This window comes from Myotis myotis, unplaced genomic scaffold (genome assembly GCF_014108235.1).
Source record: "Myotis myotis isolate mMyoMyo1 unplaced genomic scaffold, mMyoMyo1.p scaffold_m19_p_12, whole genome shotgun sequence".
NCBI lineage: Eukaryota > Metazoa > Chordata > Mammalia > Chiroptera > Vespertilionidae > Myotis > Myotis myotis.
In genome coordinates this window covers 48842538-48870369 of record NW_023416316.1, presented here as the reverse complement: position 1 = coordinate 48870369, position 27832 = coordinate 48842538, and the positions used below count along the sequence as shown (strand labels likewise).

Below are 27832 nucleotides of genomic sequence, written 5' to 3'. Positions count from 1 at the left end.
ATGACTCCTCTTGGCTTGTGAGATGCATACTTTCAGCCTTATATCATCTTCATTTCAAACTCCTGCTCTGCTCTTTCCTATTAGGACAGAGTCTCTAGCACCTCGTGGGCCACTGGCCAGCAAATGTTTACTTGCTCTTGGGTCAGGTCCCCACTCCTGATGCAATCAGGTATAGCTGGGGTAGCAGCATTAGACATGGTACTAAGGTATGGATATGAGAGATATTCCTGGACACCTGGCCTAAAAGCCTAGGTCACAGTGATGGCGAACCTTTTGAGCTCGGCGTGTCAGCATTTTGAAAAACCCTAACTTAACTCTGGTGCCGTGTCACATATAGAAATTTTTTGATATTTGCAACCATAGTAAAACAAAGACTTATATTTTTGATATTCATTTTATATATTTAACTGCCATTTAACAAAGAAAAATCAACCAAAAAAATGAGTTCGTGTGTCACCTCTGACATGGGTGTCATAGGTTCGCCATCACTGGCCTAGGAGGAAAAACTCATTTCCTTGCCTTCTCTCCTTTTCATCAAGAAGAGCATTCAAAAGGCTGAGAGATCACTGGGAACCAGAAACAAAGGCTTTATCTGCTTTTGATTAGGACTACGGAGAAACATTTGGGGTTCAAGACTTGGGAAGAGATCTCTTTGGGGATCTTAAAACACTTGGTTAATCAGAAATTTTAGTCAATGACAAAATTTGTTGCTACTCTTATGTTTGAGGTCTTAGGCATTTTCTGCTTAGAATGGCTCTGAAAATCCTATAGGAATGAGGATCGGCCAGAGGATGGGGGCGGGAGCTGCCTGTCTTAGAGCTTGTTTCAGTTTTAAAGGAGAGAAAAAAAGCAGGACCTTCAGGTTTCACTCTAAATTAATTTAAGCAAACCTCCCATAGTGGGAGGTAGCAGGATTCAGGCCAGAAGTTACCATAGTTAACAACTGAGTCATTGCCTGAGACATTCTCTGGTGGGCTTTCTGGAAAGTGAGCAGGTGAGCAGTGAAGTTCATCATTGTGATGGACAAGAACGTGAGTTTTGACCAAGATAAATACCACAAATCTATGACTAGGAAATCTGCCCTCTGCCTTTTGAACTAAAAGATGGCATGCTGAGATTGGAGCTCATGCCCCCGAGTCTCTGGGCCAAAGTAAAGTAGTTCTTCTGATTCCGGCCTTGGCTGAGGATGGACACACAGCTTCTGACCAGCTCCCCGGAAGCCTTCTTCCCTCCAGCAGACCCTGGAGCTCACACTGTTGGCTCCCAGGCCTTCAGTCATTCTTTTGCCTGGGTTTCTACTCATCCCAGCCAGAGAAGTATAGAGGACAGGATCCCTCCCTCATCTTCCTGCCCACCCAGTCTATCTTACTGCTAAAATCCATAATAAAACAGATAAGGGTCTAGAAGTCTTAAAAGATTTAATATCATATTAATGATGGGCCTTTATTGAGATGTGAATGGCACTGGTTGGCTTGTCCTTCATGAACTCACCACATTGCACTGTCTTGGGAGCCTAGTGACTCCCTCCTGCCCACCATCAGGAAAGGACATTTGAGATTAAACATAGACCCCTTTGTCCCTGAGGCTTGGGGACCTTTATTTATATCCTAGTGATCTCCCTTCCCCCCCAAAAAAGAATAATAAAAACAGTAATAATGAAGAGGAAGAGAGGCAGTACCATGTACTAAAGACTTACTCTCAGGCAGGTGCTGCACCAAGCTTCAACATACACATTTTATTTAATCTTCACCACAGCTCGATGAAATAGATACTATCTCCATTTTAAAGGGACACAGAGATGCTAATAAGTTTGCCCAGGGCTACAAAGCAAGTAAAGAGTAGAGCTAAAATTCAGTCTAAGCTTTATCTGATTTCAAAATACTTCCATTTTTTAAAAAATAATATATTATTAAAATATCTATGCCCTGAGGAAAGGATAAAGAAGACAGTGAGAAACCACACATAATTCCATTGCTGGGATATAATCACTATCAACATCTGGTACATTTCTTTGTAGACCTTCCCCCCTAAGCATCCACACAGACGCATGCATACACCAAGCACGTACTAGTTCATATATCAAATGAGTTTTTAGCATCTGCTATGTTGTAGGTCCTGTTCTACATATTGGAGTATTCCAAGTCCCCACCCTGGAGGAGCTTACAGAATCAGGAAATAAACAGATAAGCGAATAGATTTATGCTATAATATGGGCCAGCATGCATCCACCTACAGCTATGGATACTGTATCTGCTGTTTCTGGAACTCAAGCGCTAAAAAAATTGGAGAGTGCCATGGGTGTAGCCTCCAGTCCTGGAAAATTTTAAAAACATTTTGGCCTAGTTTTATGTTAAGTGTTTTTCTTAAAAAAACAGGTTAAAAAAAATTGAAGACACAGGAAGCCAAATAGTTTGCTCTAAATTTCCCAGCAAAGCAAAAGGACAAGCTGGGAATGGGACTCGAGTCTGCCTAACTCTAAGCCCTCGCCTCGGCCCTGTCCAGTGCACTCTCTGACTCGCACTGCCCTGCCACCATCACCAGCCCTGCCCAAGCTTCCCTGGGCTTAAGAGCGAAGCCACAGCTCTTCTGGGAACAACGTCCACTCTGAGTCCAAGACTCAGGGCTCCGTGGAGTCAAGGCCAAGGCCTTTCCACCTTTATCTCCAATCTTTTCTTCACAAGCTCTGTGAAGCCAAACAGGCCCCTTCCTATCCCGCAACATACCTGCGATTTCCTGCCTCCTTCCCTTTCCAATGCCCTTCCTATGTCCAGATGTCCTTCACTGCCTCCATGTGCTGGAGTCCTACCCACTCTTCAAGATCCAGCTCAGAGGCCACCTCCTCCAGGAAGCTCTACCCAGTGTCCTTGGGCTTGCCCACCTCAGAGCTCCTACAGCCTTTATCTGTCCCTGTCTTGTGAGCATTAATACTTACTACCTTATGTGGAGGTCATTTTTACATATATCTTATCCCACCAGATGGGAAACTTCTAGAGGGAAGGGATTAGTACCAGGCACAACCTATTACATAGGGTTGAAGGATGGATGGATAAATGGATGAAGGAATGGATAAACAAATACCCTGCCTTGGTAACTTTTTTGAGGACTGTGTTTTGTTTTATTTAAACTCTGGAACCTGTCCCAAGCTGTCCCTAAGTGCCCTGAAATTCCCCAATGTCCCCCTTCCACTCCTGTTGCTACTAGTCACCCAGTTCCTCCAACCCACCTCCATCCTATCCCCCTAAATTTCTTACTGTAGGTTTTCCATAATTTCCTCACTCAAATATTCCTAGCTGAGAAGTCAGGTAATAGGCACTTAAAATATAGTCTTTGCCAGGGGGATATGCATTTTAATAGGACATTCCAAAAGGCAGAAATTATATAGGTTTCTAGTAATGAAATTTTAGACACGACGGTAGGAGGTGGGGAGAAACCCTGTCTAATTACCTACTTATCCCCTGACTCGTAAGCCTGTGTGGCCAGGTTTCCTGTGAGGGAACAGGAACTACCATGAGGAATTTGCATCCCTGCATTCCACCCACAGCCTGACGCAGGAACTGAGGGGAGAACATCTCAGGGCCACTGTCTCTGCTGAGAGGCACCCTTGGCCACGCCAGAAACCTCAGCCAGTATCCACTTAGAGCTGCAGAGGCCACAGCCCCCGAGAGCAGTCCCCTTATGAGTTAAAAAGCATTAGCTAGATATCTCGAAGCCAAGAGCAGAGCTAGGGGCCCTCCCCACAAACCCAGCAGGAGACACGCAGCCACCATCTGCCTTTCTGGGCTCTGTCCCCAGCAGTAGGACGTCAGAGGGTCCTAGTTGGGATTCCTGAGCTCGGGAAGGGACTGAGCCCCAGCCTGACTCCGGTGAAGTTGACCCTGTTGCCTGACCCAGGCTGGTCTTCCCAGCATCCTACTCTGAGAGTCAGGGGCCCCAGAGGAATCTTTCAAACTCTGGCTCTGCACTCATCTTTGGGTTTAAGAGTCCATAAAAGAAGGGCTGGTCTTGACTTGAAAGAGGGCATTTAGTGCAAATAAACAAAAAGCACAGGGCTAGGTTCTGATCCAGTTCCATCATTACCAGCTGTGTGACCTTGGGCAAATGCCCAACTTCCAGCACCTTTCACTTGCTAAAGTTTTACAATAAAACAGTACCAACTTCATTGACTGGAGATGTAAGCACCCAGAATAGTGCCTCAATTCATAGGATGAGTTCAAGTAATGCTAATAGTTGTTAAGGAAATTACAGACTGGCTGCCCAGGATTAGAAATGGCATTTAGGTAATGGACAGAAGGGGAGAGAAGTAACACCTAACACGCATAGACCGCACTCCCACCCCACTGTTGGATCTAGAGTCCTGCCATTGTCCATGAGAGCTAGCACCAGCCACGGGATGCCTGGTGCTCTTCTGCCTGACCTTCAGGACCCTCCAAAGCATGTCCTAGTCTTGCTTTCAATCTTCATTTCTCTTAACTTCCTTCAAACCGCTGCCACTCTGCCCATAGCTGACGGTTACCTTTCCTATCCCTGAGGGCTTGGCCATCTATGTCTTTACCAGTGTCAACATCTCTTGCATCATTTAAGCCTTAAATCCAAATGCCACCTCCTCCAGGAAGCCTCTCCAACCCCCAGCTGGAATAAAACTCATCCTCCTCTTAGTTTCCACAGCACTGTTAAGGTTAGTAAATCCAGGAGGCTCTCTGTTTTCTCAAGTCTCCCTTTGAAGTGCAAGCACATCACAGGCATGACAACTTTTCTCTGAGTATAATCAGACCCTGAGAAGGGACGCAGCACATGGTTCAGGCGCCCTGGGCCCGTGCTTCATTCACAAGGCAGAAAGCTCAGCCTTCAGGAGCTAGTGCCAAGGTACCAGCTCTCCTTGGCCGTTCCCGGCCCCTGGGGAAGCAGAGCTGGTTCTAAGCGTACATCAATTCCTCCCTGGCAGCCTGAGACACCCTGGCTATGCTCACTCCCCTGCGGCACCTTTCTGGCTGTGGAACTGCTCCCAATATGTTCCACCTGCTGGTCACAGCAGTCTCTGTTTCTCAGATTTTGTAAACATATTCTTCTGTCTTTGATACTTAGCTCCACAGCCAGCCAGCCTTGGGCACTCCTCTGATCCAGTACCACATCCTTAGCCCTTGCAGAGCTCTCTGCCTTGGGCTTTAATCAAAGGAAACGCGGGCAACGCATCCCTACACTTCCTGTGGCGGCATTACTAAGGGCCTTGTCACCTACATCCCTGAATGTCTCCTATAAAAGCCCCACATGAGATCCTTCTTTGAGAATTTACTGCTAAGAAAAGTTTTTCCGTCTGCCCAGAGGAACTTTCCATAATTCTCTCTGATCATCAGGATTATGTAACAGTTCATGCCCCAGTTTCGGTTTCTGGCTGCCACGAGCTTGGCAACAGATTTGAGGCCCTGCTAAAGGAACTTGGCTTTCTGTACCATTTCAGGACTCCTTCCTCTAAGGTTGCCCCTTGATGTCTAGAACAGCCAGTCTGTTCTGCTTGTGCCCTTTGACAATTTCCAAGTGGAGCTTTCTTGGGTGCAGGTTCCATCGGCTGCCTCTCTGTCTCTGTACCCCAACAGGATGGTACCCCACACAAGCTCTCCCCATCTCTCTGCCTCCTTGCTCCTCAACCTTTAGTCTTGAGTTCTGCTCTTCTGGAAGGCAGCATGGGAGTTTAGGGAGTTATACTATTTGAGATGGGAATAAAAAGAGAGAACTGAGAAATTAGTTGCTTTCCCCTTTTTTAAAGAAAAATCAGTTTTGTTTTTATCAAATGTACACCTGAACATAGTTTAGACACAATAATTCTACATGTCTTGTTTAAAAAACAAAACCAGCAATTCTCTACCTCACTACCCCTTCCCCCAAAGGCAATTCTTTTCACCTCTTTCCATTGATTCTTTTGGTTATTACCCTAAATAATCTGTCTATAGACTGCCTGGAGAATATTATACTAAGTGAAATAGGTCAATCGGAAAAAGACAAAAACCATACGAAGTCATTTATATGTGGAATCTAATGAACAAAATAAACTAACAAAACAGAGACTCATACATACAGAAAACAGACTGACAGCTGTGAGAGGGGAGGAGGGTTGGGGGGTTGGGTGAAAAAGGTGAAGGGATTAAGCAAAAAAGGAAAAGAAAACTCACAGACAATAGTATGGTGATGTGTGTGTGTGTGGGGGGAGGTGTAAGGGGATATAAGAAGGAAAGGGTAAAGGAGAGATGGAAGGAGCCTTGACTTGGGGTGGCAAACACACAATATAATATACAGATGATGTAGTATAGAATTGTACACCTGAAACCTGTATAATTTTATTAATCAATGTCACCTCAATAAATACTATAAAAAACTAGTGGATAAATGCCATTCCCGAATACTTGACTATAGAAATGGTCATGCTTAATAAATGATTAGATTCAACTAGTTTTTGAAAAAAAATAATCTCCTTATAGATTATTTCTGCTACTTATATTCTGCTGTTTCTTTGGGTTTTGTTTTTAGGTATTACTTACTAATTTCTCACTGAGGAAGATGAGGATATAAATCTCATTTGTCACCACCACAATCACCACCTCTCACCAGCCAACACACCAGTTCTTGTCTCCCTCTGTTCCTCTCTTTTAAGTCATATGGTAATTTGATTGGATCAGTTTCAGTTACATCATTATGACTCTCTAAGTGCTGTAGCTGAGCTATATAGTACACTATAATTACTTTTCCTTTCCAACACAACCTTTTAGTTTTCCTGAATTTAATATTTATATTGTTTATTTTTTTTTCATTTGCTTGCTTTTAATGCTCTTGACACTAACTCAACCCAAATCTACCCTCCAGTTGTGTATCTCTCCCCTCAATACCTTCAAGCACATTAAGGATTCTATTGTTTTCATCTTTTTGACCAGCAGTAGAAAGCAATAATAGCAACGGGGAGAAACTGTTATCTGAAAGTGGTAAGAGCTGTAGCCATGGCAGAAGGATCACCCAATGGGAGTCATGGTCTTCTGTAGAATACAGCCTCTGCCCAAGTGAGGCCCAGCAAGGAGAAAGCATGGGCAACAAATATTAACACCTCAGTTCCTTCCTGCTGATCATGTGCCAGCATCTCTACTGGTCAAACCCAATTGTAAATCAGCCAGCAAGGAAACCCAGGTAATATAGTACATAGAAGTGCTTATATATCTTTTGTACAGGGAGCAGAATCAGAGGAGGCTTTCACAACATTTATTTGTTTAATGGGATTCATTACAAATTCATCAACAGAACACAAATAGTATTACTCTCCATAGAGCAGTGGTTCTCAACCTGTGGGTCGCGACCATCGGAAAACACATATAGCATATCAGATATTTACATTACGATTCATAACAGTAGCAAAATTACAGTTATGAAGTCGCAACGAAAATAATTTTATGGTTGGGGGTCACCACAACATGAGGAACTGTACTAAAGGGTCACGGCATTAGGAAAGTTGAGAACCACTGCATAGAGCTTTATACCATATATCTGAATGCTATTTTCCAGATCTTAGAGCACTTCCATGTATTTATCTCCTTCGGTCCCTAGAGAAACCTCCCTATAAAGCAGACAGGACAAGTGCTACTATCCTCTTTTTACAAATGAGGAACCTGAAATTCACAGAGGTTAAATGACTTATCTGTAATGACTTGTCCAACTTAGTGCAAGAGCCAAGATTACAATCCAGGTCTTAAAATGCCAAGGTTAATGCTTTTCCTTTGGTCCATTCTTTCTCCAAGTGGTAATATTCCTACTTTTTAAAAAGTTTGGAATATTGTGCTTTATTTTTTTCTATGATTTATTTTTATTTTTTATTTAATTTTATTTTTCAATTACAGTTGACATTCAACATTATTTTATATTAGTTTCAGGTGTACAGCACAGTGTTTAGACACATATAAATTACAAAATGATCCCTCTGATAATTCTAGTACCCACCTGGCATCAATATTTCTGCTTTTGTAACTCACTCAGGATAACATTCAACCCAATGGGATTGGATACATTTCCAACATATTGTCCAGATTGGCCCATGATGGTCCACACCGGGACCATCCTTGTAGAATTGAAGGTTCCTAAGATTTCTGGACTCTAAGAGATTCTGATTTATAAGGTCTGGAGTGTGGCCTAAGAGTCTGTATTTTTATTTTTATTTTATTTTATTTTATTTTATTATTATTATTTTTTTAAATATATTTTATTGATTTTTTTACAGAGAGGAAGGGAGAGAGATAGAGAGTTAGAAACATCGATGAGAGAGAAACATCGATCAGCTGCCTCCCGCACATCTCCCACCGGGGATATGCCCGCAACCCAGGCACATGCCCTTGACCGGAATCGAACCTGGGACCCCCCAGTCCGCAGGCCGACGCTCTATCCACTGAGCCAAACCGGTTTCGGCTATTTTATTTTTTAAAAAATATATTTTATTGATTTTTTACAGAGAGGAAGGGAGAGAGATAGTTAGAAACATCGATGAGAGAGAAACATCGATCAGCTGCCTCCTGCACACTCCCCACTGGGGATGTGCCCCCAACCCAGGTACATGCCCTTGACCGGAATCGAGCCTGGGACCCTTCAGTCCGCAGGCCGACGCTCTATCCACTGAGCCAAACCGGTTTCGGCAGAATCTGTATTTTTTAAATAGCTCCCTAGATGATACTAGCATGTAGCTTGATTGACAACCACTGCCCTAAAGGGCATGAACATGATCTGGAGGGTTCTCTCAGGCTTCAAGGTGAAGATAATCAAATGCCAGTTCCCAGAATGTAATAATTTAGCCATCCAGATAGCAGGCATCCGAGCCTGCCACAGCCTAAGCTAAAAGCTTCATCCTTTCCTCTCCTCCTCATGGCCCTTGGCAGACCTCACTTCTGCCCTCATTACCTGGTCTGCCAACTCACATAACAGAGACTCCCTTGTCAGCTCCCTCCACTGCTCCATCTCAGCTTGTGGAACTTAAGGGACTCAACTTCCTGAAAAAATTAAATTGAAAAACTTCCTTCCTGATAACTTAGGATCTCTTGTGGAACTTGGCTCTCATAGGAGCCAGAGGAAACGAATAATAAAGAGCTCTGCTAGTTGTCTGATTGGCGGCCCCAGAAATGTTATCACTGGCTCTCAAGTGGCCTTTTAGCTGGAAAATATAAAATCCAAATACCTTTAAGTCCAAGAGGGAGCATCTTGGCATCAAAATGCAGGTATGTGCATACAAATGCACCGTAGCGCTCAGGCGAAGAGGCTTCTTTTCTGGAATCTAAACGTCCCTGAGCTAAAGAAGGTCAAAGGATGACATGGACAAAGAGAAAGGAGCTATATAACAAGAGTCTTGGCATTTTATTTACCACTGAGAGGAAGAAGACTGAGCCTATTTGGTGAGTGAACGGGAGAGACCATTACGCCCACCTTAGCAGGAAGAACAGAGAACTCATCTGGGTAAGAATTGCCCTGAAGAAGGAGTTGGTGCATAAATTTGTCAACAGTAATTCAGCCATTGGAAGAAAGGGATGGTATTGAATATGGTTTGAGGTCTTCACAGACCAGACAGGCATGCCTCGGAGTGCCCATCACTTCCAGGTCCCTCTTTTAAGGGGTTCCTTTTACATAAGTCATTTTGCTGATAACACAGAACCCTAAACTCCTGGCCCAATAAATGGCCTGAAGTGAGAACTCAACCCAAGGGTGGTTAGTAGAGGCTAAAGGGGAAATGTGAGATTGCCCGGAACAAAAGTTATCCAATAGAAAAAGGGCAATTAAGTCTATCTGAATCTTTAAGATATGTATTTAATGGATTCAACAAATATTTGTTGAGCACCAACTATGTGTAGATACTTTATCTTTTAATTTTATTTAACAAATAGTTTTACAGAAAATACTCTGTGTCAGACACTAATATAAGTACTTTTCAAATATTAATTTATTTTCATAACAACCCTATTAATTTAGCTATTACCATCCCCATTTTGAAGATAAAATAAACAAATAAATAGTGAGTAGAGAGCCTACGAAACCTACCCCAACGCTACTATATATTAAGTGTTAAGACCAGTCTTTTAAGTTCTAGGGATATATTAATAAACAAAAGAGACCAAAATCCATGTCCTCAGCAAACTTATTTTCTACTAATGATTTGGTCTGGATGTCTGGGGAGAGAGTTAGTGGTACTTGGCACAGAAGCTGAAAAAAATCTAAGGGTGAAGGCTGGCAGCAGAGGCCTTCGAAGGAAGTGTGAGGGAGGTGGTTACATATACAGAAGTTAAAGGCTGGTGGCCTGAAGGTGAGAGCCCAGCAGGACTAACAGATCCCAAGAGCATGATGCCTGTCATTTTCATTTTCATGAGGCTCAGCTTCGTGGCTGAGTGTGCAGCCTTTTTTCCCTACAGTAGGTCCAGGGGTACTGAAGTCATCTAAGGGAATTTTTGTTCTTCACAAACTTAACAGCCCCCAACATTCAGCCCTATGGAGCCCTAATCCTGCCTGAAAGCAAGAACTGCAAGAAATAAACACAAAACACAGTCTCCTTGAGAGGTTAAGAGTAGGAAGTTGCACTACTTTGGGATAAGCATAGGCACAGAAGGGGATGGCGGTTCGTTCTGCTTCAGAGAAGTGTAGGGTTGGTGCAGGGCAAGGTTAATGGGAGTCAATCTCATTTAAGAATGTGATGACATGCCCTAGCTGGTTTGGCTCAGTGGATAGAGCGTCGGCCTGTGGACTGAAGGGTCCCAGGTTTGATTCCGGTCAAGGGTACATGCCCGGGTTTCAGGCTCAATCCCCAGCGGGGGGCGTGCAAGAGGCAGCCAATCAATGATTCTCTCTCATCGTTGATGTTTCTATCTCTCTCTCCCTTCCTCTTTGAAATAAAAAAATAAAAATAAAAATTATATATATAAAAAAAGAATGTGGTGACAGGTCTAGGCCTGCAATTCCCAGGTTTAGCAACAGTGAGGCCAGCAGGACAATGTCACTGTACCTTAGGCATTACAACAGGGCATCATCCACATTAGTTTTTGAGCATGATGTGGAATAGCTTCAATTTTATCAACAGGATATAGAGGAAAGGTCCTCTCTCCCCCTCAATCTGGAGGGGAGTGACACCTGAGGAAGCTGACACTCCCGAGGTTGTCATGGAGAAGGAACAGAGCGAAATGGTAGCCACCATGTGGAAACCAAGAGGATTTATTTTCATTTATGAGCACATCTACAATATCTCTTGGGAACTGTCAGAAATAATTGGGGAGCATGTGATAGAAGACTGGAATATTGCAACAGCATCGTGTAAGTTAAAATGAAAGTAATCCTGTTTTTTTAAATTTCTCACTGAGAACCCATTTAAACCTTCAGTCTGATGAAAGCAAGGAGGTCATGAACAAGTCTTTTCTTTGATTTCCCTTTGTCTCACCCAAGTCTCAGCTCTTCTGCACAGGAGAGGCTATGTTTACTAAGGCTGTGCCAAATCCCACTGGTCCTCATTCTCACCTCTACTGAGTCTCAGGAAGCCACATCCTAGCATTGAGTCAACACTCATGCTGGTGGGGAACACTCAGCAGGAAGCTTCAGCGATTCTGATGCAAGTCGGAAGGATTTCTTGGCGAGGGCTGGCTCATTGGAATGTGGTCCATTAGGCAGAAGAGCTGGGGGTAGCTGCAGTATTGTAAGTGCCTCAAAGCTGGAAAGGTCCATAGGGATGGCCTAATTTCCTCACATCACAGATGGGAGAACAAATGAGAATTTTCTGTGGCGCTCTGCAGGAAGTTCATGTTACCTTGCCCTTTCCCCATACCAAGCCTTATCAGCTTGAAGAGTACCAACCCTCCCAGCCCCCTAAGCACACTGACCTTATCATCTCACCTCTTCCCTCCCGTTGAGTAGGGAAATACTTGGGAAAGCTTATTGTTGACCAGAATCACCAAACTAAGTTAGCTGAGCTGAATGGTGTTGTAAGATTAAAGATGAAGCCCTAACCGGTTTGGCTCAGTGAATAGAGCGTTGGCCTGCAGACTGAAGGGTCCCAGGATCAGTTTCAGTCAAGGGCATGTTCCTTGGTGGCAGGTATATCCCCAGTAGAGGGTGTGCAGGAGGCAGCTGATCGGTGTTTCTAGCTCTTTATCCCTCTTCCTTCCTCTCTGTAAAAAATCAATAAATTAAAAAAATCAATATATTTAAAAAAAAATTGAAGATGAAGATGATAAAGAAGAGCAGTAATCCTAATAACAGTAGTGGCTCCCACTTTTTAAACTGGACAATATGCCAAATACTTTATATACATTTTCTCACTGAATGCTTACCATCACTCTTAAGAAGTAGGTATTATTCCCACTGTACTGAGGTCAAATGCTGAGAGTCACATGCTAAGTCACCAAGTCACCAAATGGCAGAGGAAAGCTTTGCACCCCAGTCATCCCTCCTTCCCGCTTGTTAGATGCTGCTCAATACCACGTTCTCACCTCAGAAGTGAAGGGAGTTCAGCTGTGCAAGGCTGGGCCAAGCTGGGCCACGCTGAGCTGGAAGAGTGTTTCTACCGTGGTTCTCTGTAACTGGTTCCCATTCACTGGCTCCCTTGCCTCTCACCTCCTTGTAGGTTTTAGGAGTTTTCTATTGCTTGAGGGGAAAAAACTCGGCAAGTCAAAAATCTTATTAAACTCCAAAAGTCTTAGCCTCTTATTCAGTGGGGGAGGAAACATAGGGATGAAAAGTAGCCTAAAGAGTCAGTCTTGAGGAAAATAAAGTCAACTACATTTCCCACTCTATTCATTTTCTAACCCGTTTAAATGGGATTCTAATTGCATAAAACAACTAATTTTGTTCATTAAAGTTCAATTAAATTAGTCTGAAACTCAGGATAATGGCATTGTTGTTGACTAGCCATATTAAAGATGAAACATAATCTCTCTTGACTCCATTTCCTTTGACAAAATAAAGTTCAGCTACTAATGAGCTCGCTGTACAAGATCTCTATTATAAATGGCAACAAAGGGGACACATTTGTGAACAGCAGTTTTTATTATCATTATCAACAGCCATTTTCTTTGTTACCAAAATATGCAGAAATGACTATGGGGCCCCTTTTCTCATTATGGCTTTTATTTTGAGGGGAAAATGAAGCAAGTAGCTTCATAATCATATCACAGTGAAGTCACACATTGAGAGCCCACAGGGGATGGCCTCCAAGCCTTGATGCTGGGCACTCTATAGACCAGTGATGGCGAACCTTTTGAGCTCGGCGTGTCAGCATTTTGAAAAACCCTAACTTAACTCTGGTGCCGTGTCACATATAGAAATTTTTTGATATTTGCAACCATAGTAAAACAAAGACTTATATTTTTGATATTTATTTTATATATTTAACTGCCATTTAACAAAGAAAAATCAACCAAAAAAATGAGTTCGCGTGTCAGAGGTTCGCCATCACTGCTATAGACTAAGCAGCCATTTTTTTTTAATATATATTTTATTGATTTTTTACAGAGAGGAAGGGAGAAAGAGAGCTAGAAACATTGATGAGAGAGAAACATCGATCAGCTGCCTCCTGCACAACTCCCACTAGAGATGTGCCTGCAACCAAGGTACATGCCCTTGACCGGAATCGAACCTGGGACCTTTCAGTCTGCAGGCCGACGCTCTATCCACTGAGCCAAACCGGTTACGGCTAAGCAGCCATTTTTATTTCCAGCCTTATAGGCCTCAAAAAGGCCTCACCGAGAGTCCAAATCTCTGCTTCAGGGCAAAACAAGAAATGTTTATCCCTATCCAGGTGGCCTACCCTATTCCTTTCATAGCCTCAAGGAAGAACCTGCTTGCTTTCTGGAGTCAGGGCAGCAAGCAGCAGCCTGCAACGTGAGCCTGCCTGTGAATGAGCCCCTCCATCCTTGGGCGACACTGGCTCTTTCCAGGGGCAGCCACCAGGATGGCCCAGTGCCATCATATCCCGCCGCAGGGCCCTGCTGTATTCACAGTTAACCTCAGCTGGCAGAGTGCCTGCCCCTGGTCAGCAGTACAGCAGCTCTTAAGCCTGGTGATGTTAATTTAGTTCCCGGAGCTAAGACAAATGCCCTCAGTCCCCGTCCCAGGAGAGAACAGAGCTGAGTGACAGGCTCAGGGAGGGTCTGTGATGATCACAGGGACTATGCAGATGAGGAAAGGCCCATGTTGCAGGGGTGAGAAGTGGGTGTAAAATAAAAGGCCACATTCTCTTATCTGGAATCCGTGGGGATAGATGTACTTTGTGTGAGTTCAGAATTTTTAGAATTTTAGGAAGTAATTTCATCCCTAATTTACATTATCTAACACCCTACCTGAATATTCTATAGTGACATGTTAGAATATTTATACTAAGTGAGGTAAAAACTATAAACAGTCCGGGTCACGTCAAATTTGCCTCTCAATGATTTATGAGTCACGGAAAATCTCTGGGAGCAACAGAGCACCCACTCAGGGGAGGAGGACCCCTGAGAGAGAAAGGGAAGAGGACTCGGTCATTTGTAACATTCCTGGAAGAAACCACAGTGCAGTGCCCTGATGGAACTGACCTCTCCTGGCCCTCGTGGGCCTCCTGCAGGTAGGGTGTGAGAGGCCCAGCACTCAGTGTGGGCCAGGAATCATCTTTCCCCAAAGAGCGGCTGCAAAAGGCCCAAGCTCCAGTGTTCCCGGTGGCCACACTCCACCACAGGCTCCCAACCCGACCTTCAAGGGCAGCTCTGTGGTCAGGGAGTGCCTTCCCCCTGCGCTCTGTCTGCCACGGAAAAGACCGACCATGGCCACCACCACAATCACAAACCTGGCCAGATCAACAGGAGGCGAGTCTCTATTTGGCCCAGTGTATAGTCTTTTCAAATGGGTGAGTATATTAAATATGTTCAGAAGAATTTCTCATACTCAAGATATATTCTCATTACAATACTCTCCTTAGATCTCAACCTCCAGGAGCTGCAGCAAAAACAAATGGAGTATTTTTTAAATGTTGTAATGGATGAAGACCATGAACACTGTTCAGTCAAAAGTAACTGTACTGGTCACAGCCGCACGACTTTGTGAATACACTAAAAACCATTAAATTGTACATTTTAAAAGGGTGAATTTTATGCCACATGGGTTATCAATTTAAAAAAAACTAAATAGTTAAAAGAAACGAGTTAATTCAGTGCAATGACTTGAAGCTCCACTCCATTCCCACAACCATACCCTAAGCCTTGTCATCACTGGAAACCCAACAGTAGAGACCTTACCTACTGCCCCTCTTCTGAACATGCTTCTGACTTGAAATCCTTCTCTCCCCTCCTCCTGCTATATCTGTTTAGCAGTTGTCTTAGTTTCCCACGGATACTATAGCACATTACCACAAGTTTACTGGCTTAAAATGCCAGAAATGTATTTTCTTACCTTTCTGGAGGCCAGATGCCAGAAGCCAGTCTCACAGGGCTCAAGTCAAGGTGTCAGCAGGGTGGTCCCTCATAGAGGCTTTAGGGGAGAATCTGTTTCCTTGCCTTTTCCATCTTCTAGCAGCCACCTGCATTCCTTGGCTTCTTGCCGCTGCCTCTGACCCTCCTGCCTCCCTCTTATGACAACTCTAGTGATTACGTTGGGCTCCTCCTGGTCATCCAGGATCACCTTCCTGTCTCAAGATCCTTAATTTAATAGCAAAGACAAAGTCCCTTTTGTCATTTAAGGTGACACAGATTCTGGTGATTAGGCTATGGGCATCTCTCGGGCTAGGGGGCAGGGGGAGGCCTGATCGGTCTTTTACAGCCATCCACTTCCTAGATCCCTCTGTATTTTCCCAAGAAATTCCCTCTAGACACCAGCTACCTTCCTTTATTCATACCCAGACTAATGGACAGAAATACTCTCTAGCATCTTCAACTCTCTCACACCCTTTTCCATACACCAAACACCGGGAAAGCTCCTTCCTGAAACAATCTGTCACCTGCCATCTCTGCTCTTAAAATTGGGAGTTCAGTCTTTATGGATGAACTCTCCCTCTTCCTATGTCAGGCCAACCATTTTACCTCTGCTCTCAATCCCCTTTCCTCCCTTCAGAATCCCTCTATCAATTATTTCCTTTAAATCTTCAATATCTGACTTTAAACAAGTCTCTTGCTCCATGCTCTTAGCAATGAATTATTTTCTCCCATCTATAATAAAAAGTGAGGACTTCTTGTCCTAGACAAGATAGAGACGACGTTGTTCTCCGGGCTCCTCCGGGCTAAGTATAACTCAAAACCATGGGTGTAATACAACAAACAAACATAGGAGGACTATGAAACATTGAAAGAGGCAGGCAGATTAACGAGGGACTTCAGGATATAGGAACTACACAGGAGTGAATAGTCTGGGTTTGCTTTTTATGTCTCGTGTACCCTGAACTTGGAACTAGAGCAGCCTGCAAACTGGAACCACAACTACAGGAACAGAAAACGAATTCTAAAGCTATAGGAAAAGCCTGCTCTCTCTAGTCAGAGAACCCAGAAAGGAGCACCATACCATGTCAAAATCCTTTCGGACAATATACTAGTACTACCCCCAATCAAACATTATGAATGGCCCCTGCCTGTACAATCTCAGTAGATACCATGCGGGGAGTCTGCATTTCCGCCCCCACCCCAGTGTTGTGTAGGTGGAGACTGAGTGGTGAGTCTGGACTTCCACCCCAGCCCCTGACTTGGCATCAGCTGGAGGGCCTGAGGACACCTCTCCCCCTGCCAGCATGCTGTCAGTGGAGACTAAGTGATGTTTCCAGTGGGAGGCAGCATCCCCACCTTCCTAAGTAGAGAATGGAAGGAGGATCTTGGAGAGTGGAGAGCTCAAAATGTGAATTCTTTAAACCTGCATAGGAACTCACTGAGCAGCTCACATGTGAAACTGACCTACATTAACTCACCAACAAGTTTGAGAACTGAGCCAAAATGTGGAATAGTACCTACGTTTGCAGGGTGGCGTCTGGGCAGCACACAAACAAAGCAGAGCAGAGGAGAACAGTAAGAGCACTGAAAATTACATGGTCATTGGAACCACATCCCATAAAAGTAGGCTAGGGCCTGAGCACTAAACCAAAACACGCGGATTTCCCACTAAAGGGAAAGATTTAAGTAGAAGCCACTCTTCTAAACATAACACCAAAAATGTCCAGGTTACAGATGAATCACTGGTCAGGCCAGAACCAGGAAAATCACAACTTAAATAAGACAATCAACAGACACCAATACCAAAATGAGTTAGACCCTGGAATAATCTGAAAAAGATTTTAAAGCAGCCACCAGAAAAAGGCTTCAGTGAACAATCATGAAAACTCTTGAAACAAATGAAAACAACAGAACATTTCAACAAAGAAATAGAAGATATAAAAGAGAACTGAATGGGGCTTATAGAATTTAGACTTACAATAACCAAAATAAAAAACTCACTCAAGGACTCAATAATAGTTTGGAGATGACAGAGCACAGAATCAGTGAATGTGAGGGCAAATCAATGGAATTTAGCCAATCTGAACAGAGAAAATAGACTTAAAAGATCATCTGAGTACCCAAAGACCCAACATTTCTGTCACTGTAGTCCCAGAAAGAAAGAGTGTGAGGTTAAAAAAATACCCCAAGAAATAATGGTTGAAATTTTCCCCAAATTTGGTGAAAGGCCAGGAAGTTGAACAAACTCCAAACAAAAACAAAAAACACAAAAAAATCAAAGCCAGGGCGCATTATCATCACACTTCTGAAAACTAAAGAGAAAGAAGAAAATGTTTAAAAAGAGAAGAGAGGGTGCATGTCCAATAGGAACACAAATTTCAATGTTAACAGATTTCTCATCTGAAATCACTTGAAATGCTTTCCTCAAGGTCACTCCATCACGCCAAAGAAGTTTCATCAAACCCCTTTGTTCTCAATCCTTCCTTACCTCCAGTCCTTGGCAGCACTGATCCCTTCTCTGTCCCTATAGTTTTGCCTTTGCCAAAAGGTAAACCTCATGTATTTTTAATAAAGATGATGCCTTCTTTGTTTACGACTCCAGTGCTAACCTGTCGTTTGAGCTTCAGACTCATCCATCCAGTGTCTTTTATTTGGGTCAGGTTTAGAATTCTCTTTGTCCCTCATGCAACGAGAACTTTGAGTAATTCAAATTTACTTAACCTCTCTGAGACTTAGTTTATATCCATGAAAGAGGGAAATGATACTTACTTTGCTAAGTTCTTGGGGAGGCTAAGTAAGATAAACGCCACTAAGGAGCCTACCAGGCTGAGTATACATGACAGATGCTCCGTACATCATTAGTGTCAGCTTCTCTTGATGAAGTTCCATTTCTAAGGAGATCTTCACCTTCTGAGGCTGGAGCATGGGGTTTTTACAGTGTCAGCCCACTGATGCAGATCTCAGGTCTCAACACCAGGAACCATTCTCCCCACCACAGTGCTGTTTGTCTCTACACTGTACTGGGTGAGAGAAGGCGTAACCCCTCTGACGACTGCCATCTGAATTCCCAGAGTTTGTAGTACAATTGAGTCTTGCAACCAACCAATTACTTCATATAAAGAGAATGTCTCAGGATCTCTAGTTAGCTTCAAGTTTAGGGGGCTGATTACTATGTAAAATAAAGATCGTTTCATTCCCTATACCTTTTAATTAAAGGCAAAAATAAAGCATAGTGTTATCTTGCAGCATATCCTACTCTAATATGATTACTCCTGGACCTCCAGGCCACTCACGGTCACGTAGGCATTTCGGCCTTGTTTCCCATCGGATGGGTGCAGGGAGAAGTGGCAGACAGACATTTACTCCTGCATATTTTTGTATTCTGAGTCCTCATGTTTTCATATATAATTACCCAATGGCAATTTATAATGTATTCTGAGAACCCATGGGATATTTTAGTGTTGATGCTTCTTCTCAATTTCTCTCTAGAAGAACTAAACAAAAGTACCTTAATAAAAGCAAACTGACAAGGATCACATTGTTCTCATTTCAAACATACATAAAAGAACTAAAAGGTTGTGAAATATGCCAGGCGGTTGTTACTAATCCTCTAACCTCCAGAGAAAAGGTGTGCATTTAGAATTACATTAGAAATATAACAGCTAGCAACATTTTTTTTTTAAATACTAGAAGGACTTCAACTGATTTCATGCTACACACACACACACACACACACACACACACACACACACACTAAAAAAGCAGTTAGTGTAACGCAAAGCAATGAACATTACAACTGAGGTGCCCTGCAGTAAGTGGAAAAGCTTTAACAGCCTTTCTGGTCATAGAACTAGTAAGGACTGTCGGATGCAGTGACACCAAGTGTCTCTCTCCAGAGCCACGTACATCTGTGCTTGGCACTGTTTTGCTAAGGCTGTAGACAGCTGTACTTGGTTATACAACCACTAGTTAGGTAAGACTACAAAAAGCAGCTGTATTGGACATCACACAAGACTCTGTATATTCTCTCCCTGTGGCAACCAATGAGCAATCTTGCTGACAGGCAAACATGTACAAAACGAATGATCCTGTTTAGATTAATTCCTCTTAATGCCTTACACAGGCCTACTTTCCTGGCATATCGTAGACACAGCAGGTCAGTGTCATTCAAAACCAAGAAATATAAAATGCAAGCTTGATTACCGGATAAAATATCTGACTATAATGGCAGAGAATGTAAAGTGCTCAGTCTGGGAAAAATAAAGCTGGCGGGCTCTTCCCCAGCTCAGAGTTCAGCCATGAGGCACTGGAAATTCTGCTCTTAACTCTACCCTGTAACCCTATACATCCACATTCCTTGCCATGAAACTCTGAAATGCCCTCCAATCCCTGGCTGTGGGATTTGGCCCACAGATGTTAACCAACATCCCAGACAGGGCTGCAATGCGCTTACTCAGCTGGGCTCGCTTGCTTTCTACCTCTGCCATTGACCTGAGAAAACCTTACCTGGGTTACCCACGAGGTCCAGTGGGCTGACAGGAGACACGTGGAGCAGATATGAGAGCCAGCCCAAGCCCTGTCAACACAGCTGCCAGCCAAGCCCAGCCTGGCACAGCCAACCTACAGACTCATATGCAAAAGAAGTGCTTCTCCCAGAGGCCACTGAGAGCTGGCAGCTGTTATGGAGCATCACTGGGGACAGTGTGACCTTGGGCAATCCCTTTCCCGCTGCCCATCCCGACTCGTCCTCTATGAAGCAAGGGAGAGGGGAGAGCAGCGGTTCTCAACCTGTGGGTCACGACCCCTCCAGGGGTCGAACGACCTTTTCACAGGGGTCGCCTAAGACCATCAGAAAACACATATATAATTACATACTGTTTTTGTGATTAATCACTATGCTTTAATTATGTTCAATTTGTAACAATGAAATTGGGGGTCACCACAACATGAGGAACTGTATTAAAGGGTCGAGGCGTTAGGAAGGTTGAGAACCACTGGGCTAGATGATCCCTACAGCCTCTTCTAACAGCAACTGGGGACCAAGAAAACCGGGATGGAAAGAGCCGAGACTCCATGTGCTTGGATCTCTTCCAGGCCTGGAGGAAGGAGTGAGGAAACCCCAGCTGGCCTGTGGGCAGGCGGAAAAGCCTTGTCCCCAGTGACTGCCCCTGATGCCGGCACCGTGTCCATGATAGCCAACTCCCAAACAAACCAGTTTCCCTATTGGTTGAAACCTAGGTGAATAAGCAAGTCAGGAGACAGAACTGGAGAAGATGGAAATCTTTATTTTTAAACACTAGTACATTTTCAGGTTTTTTAAAAAGGGAAAATCATATTAATTCAAAACTATGCATAGAAGCATATTTATTTAAACTCTAATTTTACAAATACATAATGAAAGAAACCTCTTATAAATAACTACTTAGAATAAGTATTATGAAAAAAAGTGTTTAAAAATAACAGTCCCAGGTCTCCCTCTTTAAATATATAAAATTTCCATACAATTCATAAAATTTCCATACAATTCATAAAAATTCTTTCTCAAGAGCCAAAAATTTCACAAAGGCCAACAACTCAGTTCTCAGTAGACACAATCAAAAGTGATAGGGATATAAAAAAATGTAAAAGTTCTGTACAAGGGAAATACAGGTAGCACATGGGTACATTTCATCACCATCCATGCCATTTGTGGTTTAAAAATATTTTATAAAAACTGCCATTTAAAACAACTTAAGTGAGAATCCTTCCCTGACTGTGGAAAATATAGAAATGACCACTCCGCCCTCTGGCTGGGAGGCTCCCACCTGCCTGGGAAGGGGAGTTTCCCTGTGTTTCCTGCCTCGAGGCCTAAGCCACACCTGGGGACCCACAGCCTCTGGCAGCGGCTTTTTTGGTGGGTGACTCACTATTATTTCCTTCCACTCAGAAAAATCCTTTGGGATCATAAAAGACAATTGTGTACATGTGAAAGCAAGACTAGGGGGTGGCTCCAGGTTGTATCCAATTAACAATATGTGTTTTCTGCGGTTTGGGTTACCACGCTCTGGGAAGCCTAGTTTTCCACCGTTAGAGACACAGCCGTCACCTACCGCAGTGGAACGCGTGGCACAGCCCACAGCTGCCCCTGCCTTTCCTCGTCCTGCCCACGCTGTGCTGGTGCTGCAGCAGTACACGCAGACTACTGCCTCTTCTGGCACTTCTTCTGGAAAGAGCTCCTCAAAAACGTGCGGTACACGGGGTCGTCCACATATTCGTTCTTAAACCTGGAGCTCAGCACTCTTTGTCTCTTTTTCTCCCCTTGGATTATGTCTGCTCCATAAAATGTGTCTTCAAATCGCATATCAGAGGCTGTGGACTAAAATTAGCTGGTGTTACGTTGCAGAAGGGCACAGCATTTGACCATGGCAAGAGTGTACAAAGATTGATCCAGGGGTGCCAGGGACAGGTCACCAGCCCAGGGTGAAGGGCCCCACACAGGTGGCCCTGGAACCTTCCTACCCTCCTCTCTCCACCTCAACCCTCTTTCTTCAGGGTTTCCAACCCCAGGGACTTGCCCCAGCACCAGCAGGATTAAAGTCTCATTTAAATCTCCCTCACTCTCCATTTTCCCACTGGTTCCTGCCCAACCAGATTTCTGAGAAATTGGTCAATAGTCACCTCTAATTCACCCCTATTCCACTCGAGGTCTCTGCCCCCACAACCTCCCTGAAATTGTCCTTGCTCAAGTCCTAGTTCCTATGACACTTTTCTATCCTAAATTTATTTAACTCTTCTGTCACCTACTGCTCAAAGTTCTCTTCTCTGTCATTTTATAAGCCCCTCCTCCTGACTCCCCTCCTCCTCTGGGTACTCACTGTTGATGGCACAGGGGTTCCCCTTTCTTAACTATTTGCTCAACTCTGATGCCCCTGGGATTTTACATTTGGCTGTCTTCTCTCCCCGTATGTTCCCCAGGTCTTCACACCCACATTCATGGCCTCAATTCCTGCATCTATTTCCATGATGCTGACATTTCTCATCCATCCAGACCTCCTCCTGTGCTCAGGCCTGCGTGTCCAACTGCCCAGCAGGCATCTCAGAGTGTTTACCCCACAGGCACTTCGAAATCAACCTTTCCTGAATAAAACTCAAATTCTTCCTTCTCCATCCCTGTCCTGCCTATCTCTATATATGAAAGCCTAAGTGACCGGCCGACTGGCTGACTGGCCAACCGGAAGCTATGATGCGCACTGGTCACCAGGGGACAGATGCTCAGCGCAGGAGGGGAAACCACAGGCATGGGAACATGGAACAGACTGATGAATCTCAGAGGGAAGGGGTACAGGGGAGGATAGGAAGAGATTAACCGAAGATCTTATATGTATACTAGAGGTCCAATGCACGGATTTATGCACTGGTGGAGTCCCTCAGCCTGACTACGCCCTCTTGCAATCCAGGACTCCTCGGGCGACAGAGGAGAGCCGGTTTTGGCCTGATCCCCGCAGCCAGGCCGAGGGACCCCACCAGTGCATGGATCCGTGCACTGGACCTCTAATATTTCACAAATGGCACAACTATCCCGCTCATCTAGCAACAATGATCAGAAACCTAAAAAAAATTGCAAACTCCCCCTGCTCCCAGACTGTCCAGCACCCCTCCTACACAAAGCCCTCCATCCTTTATTCTTTAACACCACTGACCCCATGGTGCAGGCCTCACACATCCTTTTCTGAAGCATTGCGACAAATGCAACACTTCAGGCTATCTTCTACAGAACCAGTAGATGCAAGTTCTTTAAAAACTTTCAGACTAAGTGACACTCGTGCTTATAATCTTTCAATAAAGACAACATCCCAATGCTCTAGGCCCGTGGTCGGCAAACCGCGGCTCGCGAGCCACATGCGGCTCTTTGGCCCCTTGAGTGTGGCTCTTCCACAAAATACCGGCTCTTCCACAAAATACTGACTTCTGCACATGGGCCACGAAGTTTCAATCGCATTGTATGTGCGCACCCGCACGTGGTATTTTGTGGAAGAGCCGCATGTGGCTCGCGAGCCACGGTTTGCCGAGCTGCAGTTTGCCAACCACTGCCCTAGGCTGTACCTATATAACCTGGCAGAATCCTATCCCAAGTTCCAGTCAGACTGACTTGTTTCACATCCCGGCCACACTACTGGCTCTTTGGGCAAGCCTGTCTTTAGACGCACTGTTTCCCTTGCATGGAACAGACTCCACCTTCTCTGCCACAGGCAAATCTGAAGCCCTCCTTTAGGGTCCCTGTAACACTTCCCACGGCAGTGCAGTGGAATGGGGGCAGTGGCAAGGACAGGGACAGGTGTGTTTCTCCCCATCAGGGGTTTCCCCAAACCCTTAAGGGTGAGGATATTAAGGACTGAGTATTGATTTTACACATTTTCTCAATACCAAGCAACATGCCCAGCTCTAGGCCACTGCTCAGTAAGTGTTAGCTGGGGGAATGAATGTGGGCTTTTCTGTTAGGATCAGGTAAATTCTACATTAGAAAGCACTGTTTTTGTTTCCTAACTCCCTACTATTTTGCCTCCTAAAATCATTCCCAGATGGTTTTCACTGAGTTGGATCACACAGAATAACCAACGTGTAGACTAGAGCATCTTACTATGTCACTGAGGCCTCCTTCCCAGGTTGGTAACAGAGGCACAGTCCGGCTTTTAGGGCTTGAAAACATAGTCAATTGTGAAGAAGAGACAAACAATGGAATAGTTACAATGAAGCGTGAAAACTAAAAAATGGCTCAAGTGCCCAAATGGGCATGCTCCCTGCCAGCTGAGACGGTTACCCAAGGCAACAGGCTGCTTCCAACGGTCCCCAGACACTACCTTGTTTCACCCAGGAAGCCTGGTGGTTGGTGGGACAACCTCTGCCATTGGGAGAAAACATTTTTGCTTCATTCTTTCTGGGGACAGTACTTCCCCTGAGTAATCTTTCCCTTTTATAAATGCCCAAGTTATCAAAGGAGAAAATAAAACATCAATAGTGTTGCCACTGTGTGAGAACAGCAAAACTCAGCCTCTCAAACACAATAATAAAACCGATTTACCAGTAGCTCTAGTTAATTATGCACTGTTGCTATGGTTATTCTGTGAGACAATAAAAGGTAATGGGGCTGTTTCTGAAGTTAGTGGGAAAGAACCCAGCACCATCACCGAGGTGGACTGCTGACTCTTTTGAAAAATTTCTTTCCAAATCAGCATGTGTCTGGGTGAGCACAATTCATTAAAACATGGAGGCCACCCAGGGAGGGCTGCTAACCCACCCTTCCTTAAAACACACAAAAGAGGTTTCTCTAGTCATAAATATCTTCCTTCAATGATTTTTCCAATTAGATTTGTTTCACCAACTGGAAAAAAAATAGCAGTCATAGACAAACTGCCCGAGGGCAAGAGGGCTGCATATCAACCTGAGGGAAAAGCCATTCCTCCAACAGGAGGCCTAAGCCTTTGACTCAATAAAAGCACTGGAAGCAAGCTGGACCCTGAGCCTTTGTTTCTGAAGATATTTGCACAAGGCTCAACTGTGTGACATAACAGGATACGTTCAGATTATATATGTGACATATATTTTTCACCGCCGTTTCTTAACATTTTTTCCGCTGATAATTTAAAAAAGAAAAAGTCTGAATTTGTTCTAATTGTTCAGAGAAATGGACCTTAGAAAACTCAGGAGCTGAGTTCAAATAGAAGCACATGAGAGGGTATCCTGGTACTAGAGCCAAATCTACTGTGGAACAAAGAGATTGTGGTCAGAGAAGAAAGCAGACGGATTTCTTTTACTAGAATAAGAAACAGTATGTGAAATCTGTAAGACCAGGCGCATAGAATGCTTAACCACACATGGATTAGAGAGTCAAAGACCTGAGAGACTTCCAGAGGGCTACTCACTCCATTTCCCATCCTCAAAATCTCTAGGCGGTCAAAAAAAATTGTGTGTGTGTGTGTTTAATTTAAAAACAAAGGAAAGGGGAGGAGAAGGGAGGGTGGAGAGGGGAGAGGAGGGAGACTCTATGGAAGATATTCTGTGAGACCCAAGCATGTTTCCTGCTGGAGAGGATAAGGGAACTACAGGGCAGATCCCTGAGTGCCACTTGCAGGACTTACAAAACGAGCTTTCACTCTCTTGGGTAACTCTTCGTCTAGAGTGTAGATGTCCTCTCTCTTCATTGCTATCTGGGATCCATCTTCAAATTCAACCTAATGAAAAGTAAGACATCATGATATATATTAAAAAACAAATAAGCACTGACCACTTTTTTCAGGGTTCCATTGAACAAGCTAAAAAGAAAAAAAGGATAAAGCAGATAAAGGAAACTAGCCAACAGCCAAGCAAGGAAGTTTGATAAGTTTCCCTTACCAAACTAAGAATCAAACAAGCTAAAAATTCCTGAAAATGACTGTTTTGGAATATGTGATTCCAAAAACTTTATCCACCACAGCAAAAACAAAGAGCAGTAGTTGCCGCTCAAGTAATTGCTCAGAAACTGAGACTGTAGCCAATTTAGGACGGGTTGGGCCTGTCAGGACCATTTGATTCTTTAAGAGGTTCTGACAATATAAGAGGGAGGGCTGTTTCTCCATGAGAAAGAAATGATGATATAATAATCCTCCCAGATAAAATAATTTCTCAAGTTCTTACAAAGCTTTTATGTTCTGAACTCACTTTTGTCAAATTCAACCAAACAGCCAGAAAAACCCCAGGTTCTCACCCTCAAAACAATTAAACCGCACTAATGTGTAAAAACATTGTTACCTAAAATGAAAATGTTTGAAAACTTTTTTCAAGTTAATCATTTGGGAGCAATAATTTCAAAACCAGTTTTTTCCCCCCAGCATTTCAGCAGAGTTTGTTAGAGAAAAGGGCATAAGTGACACGGGTTTACAGAAACCTAGGGCATCTGGGGGAAGTTCATCAGATGCCCTATTTGCAGGGATTGTTCTTGGTTCATGTTTAATCCCAAATTCACTCTTTTAGGGGAAAACAACAAAAAAGATGCAAACAGGGTGGAATACCTAATGTGTTCTAACTCTGAAGCACTCAGGATATTTTTGAAGTCCCTAACTTGTCTGTTTGTCTGAATGTTTTACTCTTAAGAAATAAAAAATGCTTGCACTTCCAGTTAAAGGTAAGTTAAACCATGGAGCTGAGCTATGTTTATAAAATATATGCTGGAGTTTAAGAAAACATTATAATAAATTACACAATTAACCCTGTTACCATGTCCTGCTCACATCTGACTAAGCTGAGGGGGGGTGGGGGGAGGGAATTAGGCCTCCCTCGCAGGAGAGCTCTGCTGACTCCAGGAAGGCTGAGACAGGAGGCTCCTCTTCCAGGCCTTGTTTTAGCACAATGGTTTCTTTAATATTTAATTAGGCCAAGGTGTCATCTCATTTACACAATCTGATAGCATAGCTAGAACCACCTGTGCCTACCTTGCTTCTGTTTTAGATAATTTGAAAATTGTTACAAGGGGAAAAGGCAATTATAAAACAAAAGGGGAGTGTGCTATGGTGACTGATTATCCTGGCTGCCAGGGACTGAGGGGTCTCCCGGGGTGCAGGACTCTCAGGGCTAAAATGAGGGGCTGCCCCTGCACTCTGGGGTGGTTGTGAACCATGATTGGGACAGAGCTGAGAGCAGATTCTGGCCCTTCCCTTGACCAGATGTGTGCTCTTAGACAAATTATTAAATTCAATGATCCCTTTTGGCCTCATTTATAAAATAAGAGTCAAAAACACCTACCTTATAGGGCTACTGTAAGAGTCCAAAAATGCATATACTTAGAATATTTATCATTGTGCAGTAGGTATTTTAGTTTTGTCTATTTTTACACATGTCTTCGCTTACTCAATGGTGAGGTTGAATAGACACAAAACACAAACTGATCTCAAAAGGCCACTTGGTTTAATGAGGAATTTTAAACTGCTTGTACTTGAGAGCTAATTTTAATAATAGTCTTAACTTTTTCATTAAGTCTATGAATGTGCCCACAGTTCTGTTGATAGGCCATCATAAATTCACCTGAAGTTCACACACTGATTACTAATTAGCCTGAATTTCAACATGTCCTCATTATACTTTTCATGGAGCAAATAGCTTTGCTACATGTGAGATGCTTTGCTTTCGCATTTATTGTCTAATTAAATGTAATTATTTTCTTTTGAATGATGTAATATTCAATGATGCCTCGTTTTGAGGAATCACCAGTATTATCAGCCTATCTTTTTTGTCCAATTTTGAACATCCTGATGCAAAGATGCTCCAGCACTTACCCTATTATAAACTAGAGGCCCAAATTCGTGCACCAGAGGGGTCCCTCAGCCTGGCCTGCAGGATCAAGCCGAAACCAGCTCTTCAACATCCCCCGAGGGGTCCCAGATTGCAAGAGAGAA

The 27832-nt window shown here is 43.7% G+C and overlaps 1 protein-coding gene across 8 annotated transcripts in view; it reads right to left on the bottom strand.

The window, feature by feature from the left end:
* Positions 1 to 20693: 20693 nt before the first annotated feature.
* KDM4C (lysine demethylase 4C) overlaps positions 20694 to 27832 on the bottom strand; it is a 335140-nt gene continuing 328001 nt past the window's right edge. For all 8 annotated transcript variants that reach the window (XM_036331119.1, XM_036331121.1, XM_036331122.1 and 5 more), the window contains 2 exons: positions 25544 to 25636; positions 20694 to 21783 (listed from right to left, as the gene is read on the bottom strand). In XM_036331119.1, the coding sequence (XP_036187012.1) occupies positions 21607 to 21783; positions 25544 to 25636 (270 nt within the window). In that variant the 3' untranslated portion in view covers positions 20694 to 21606. The remainder of the gene's footprint in view (positions 21784 to 25543; positions 25637 to 27832) is intronic.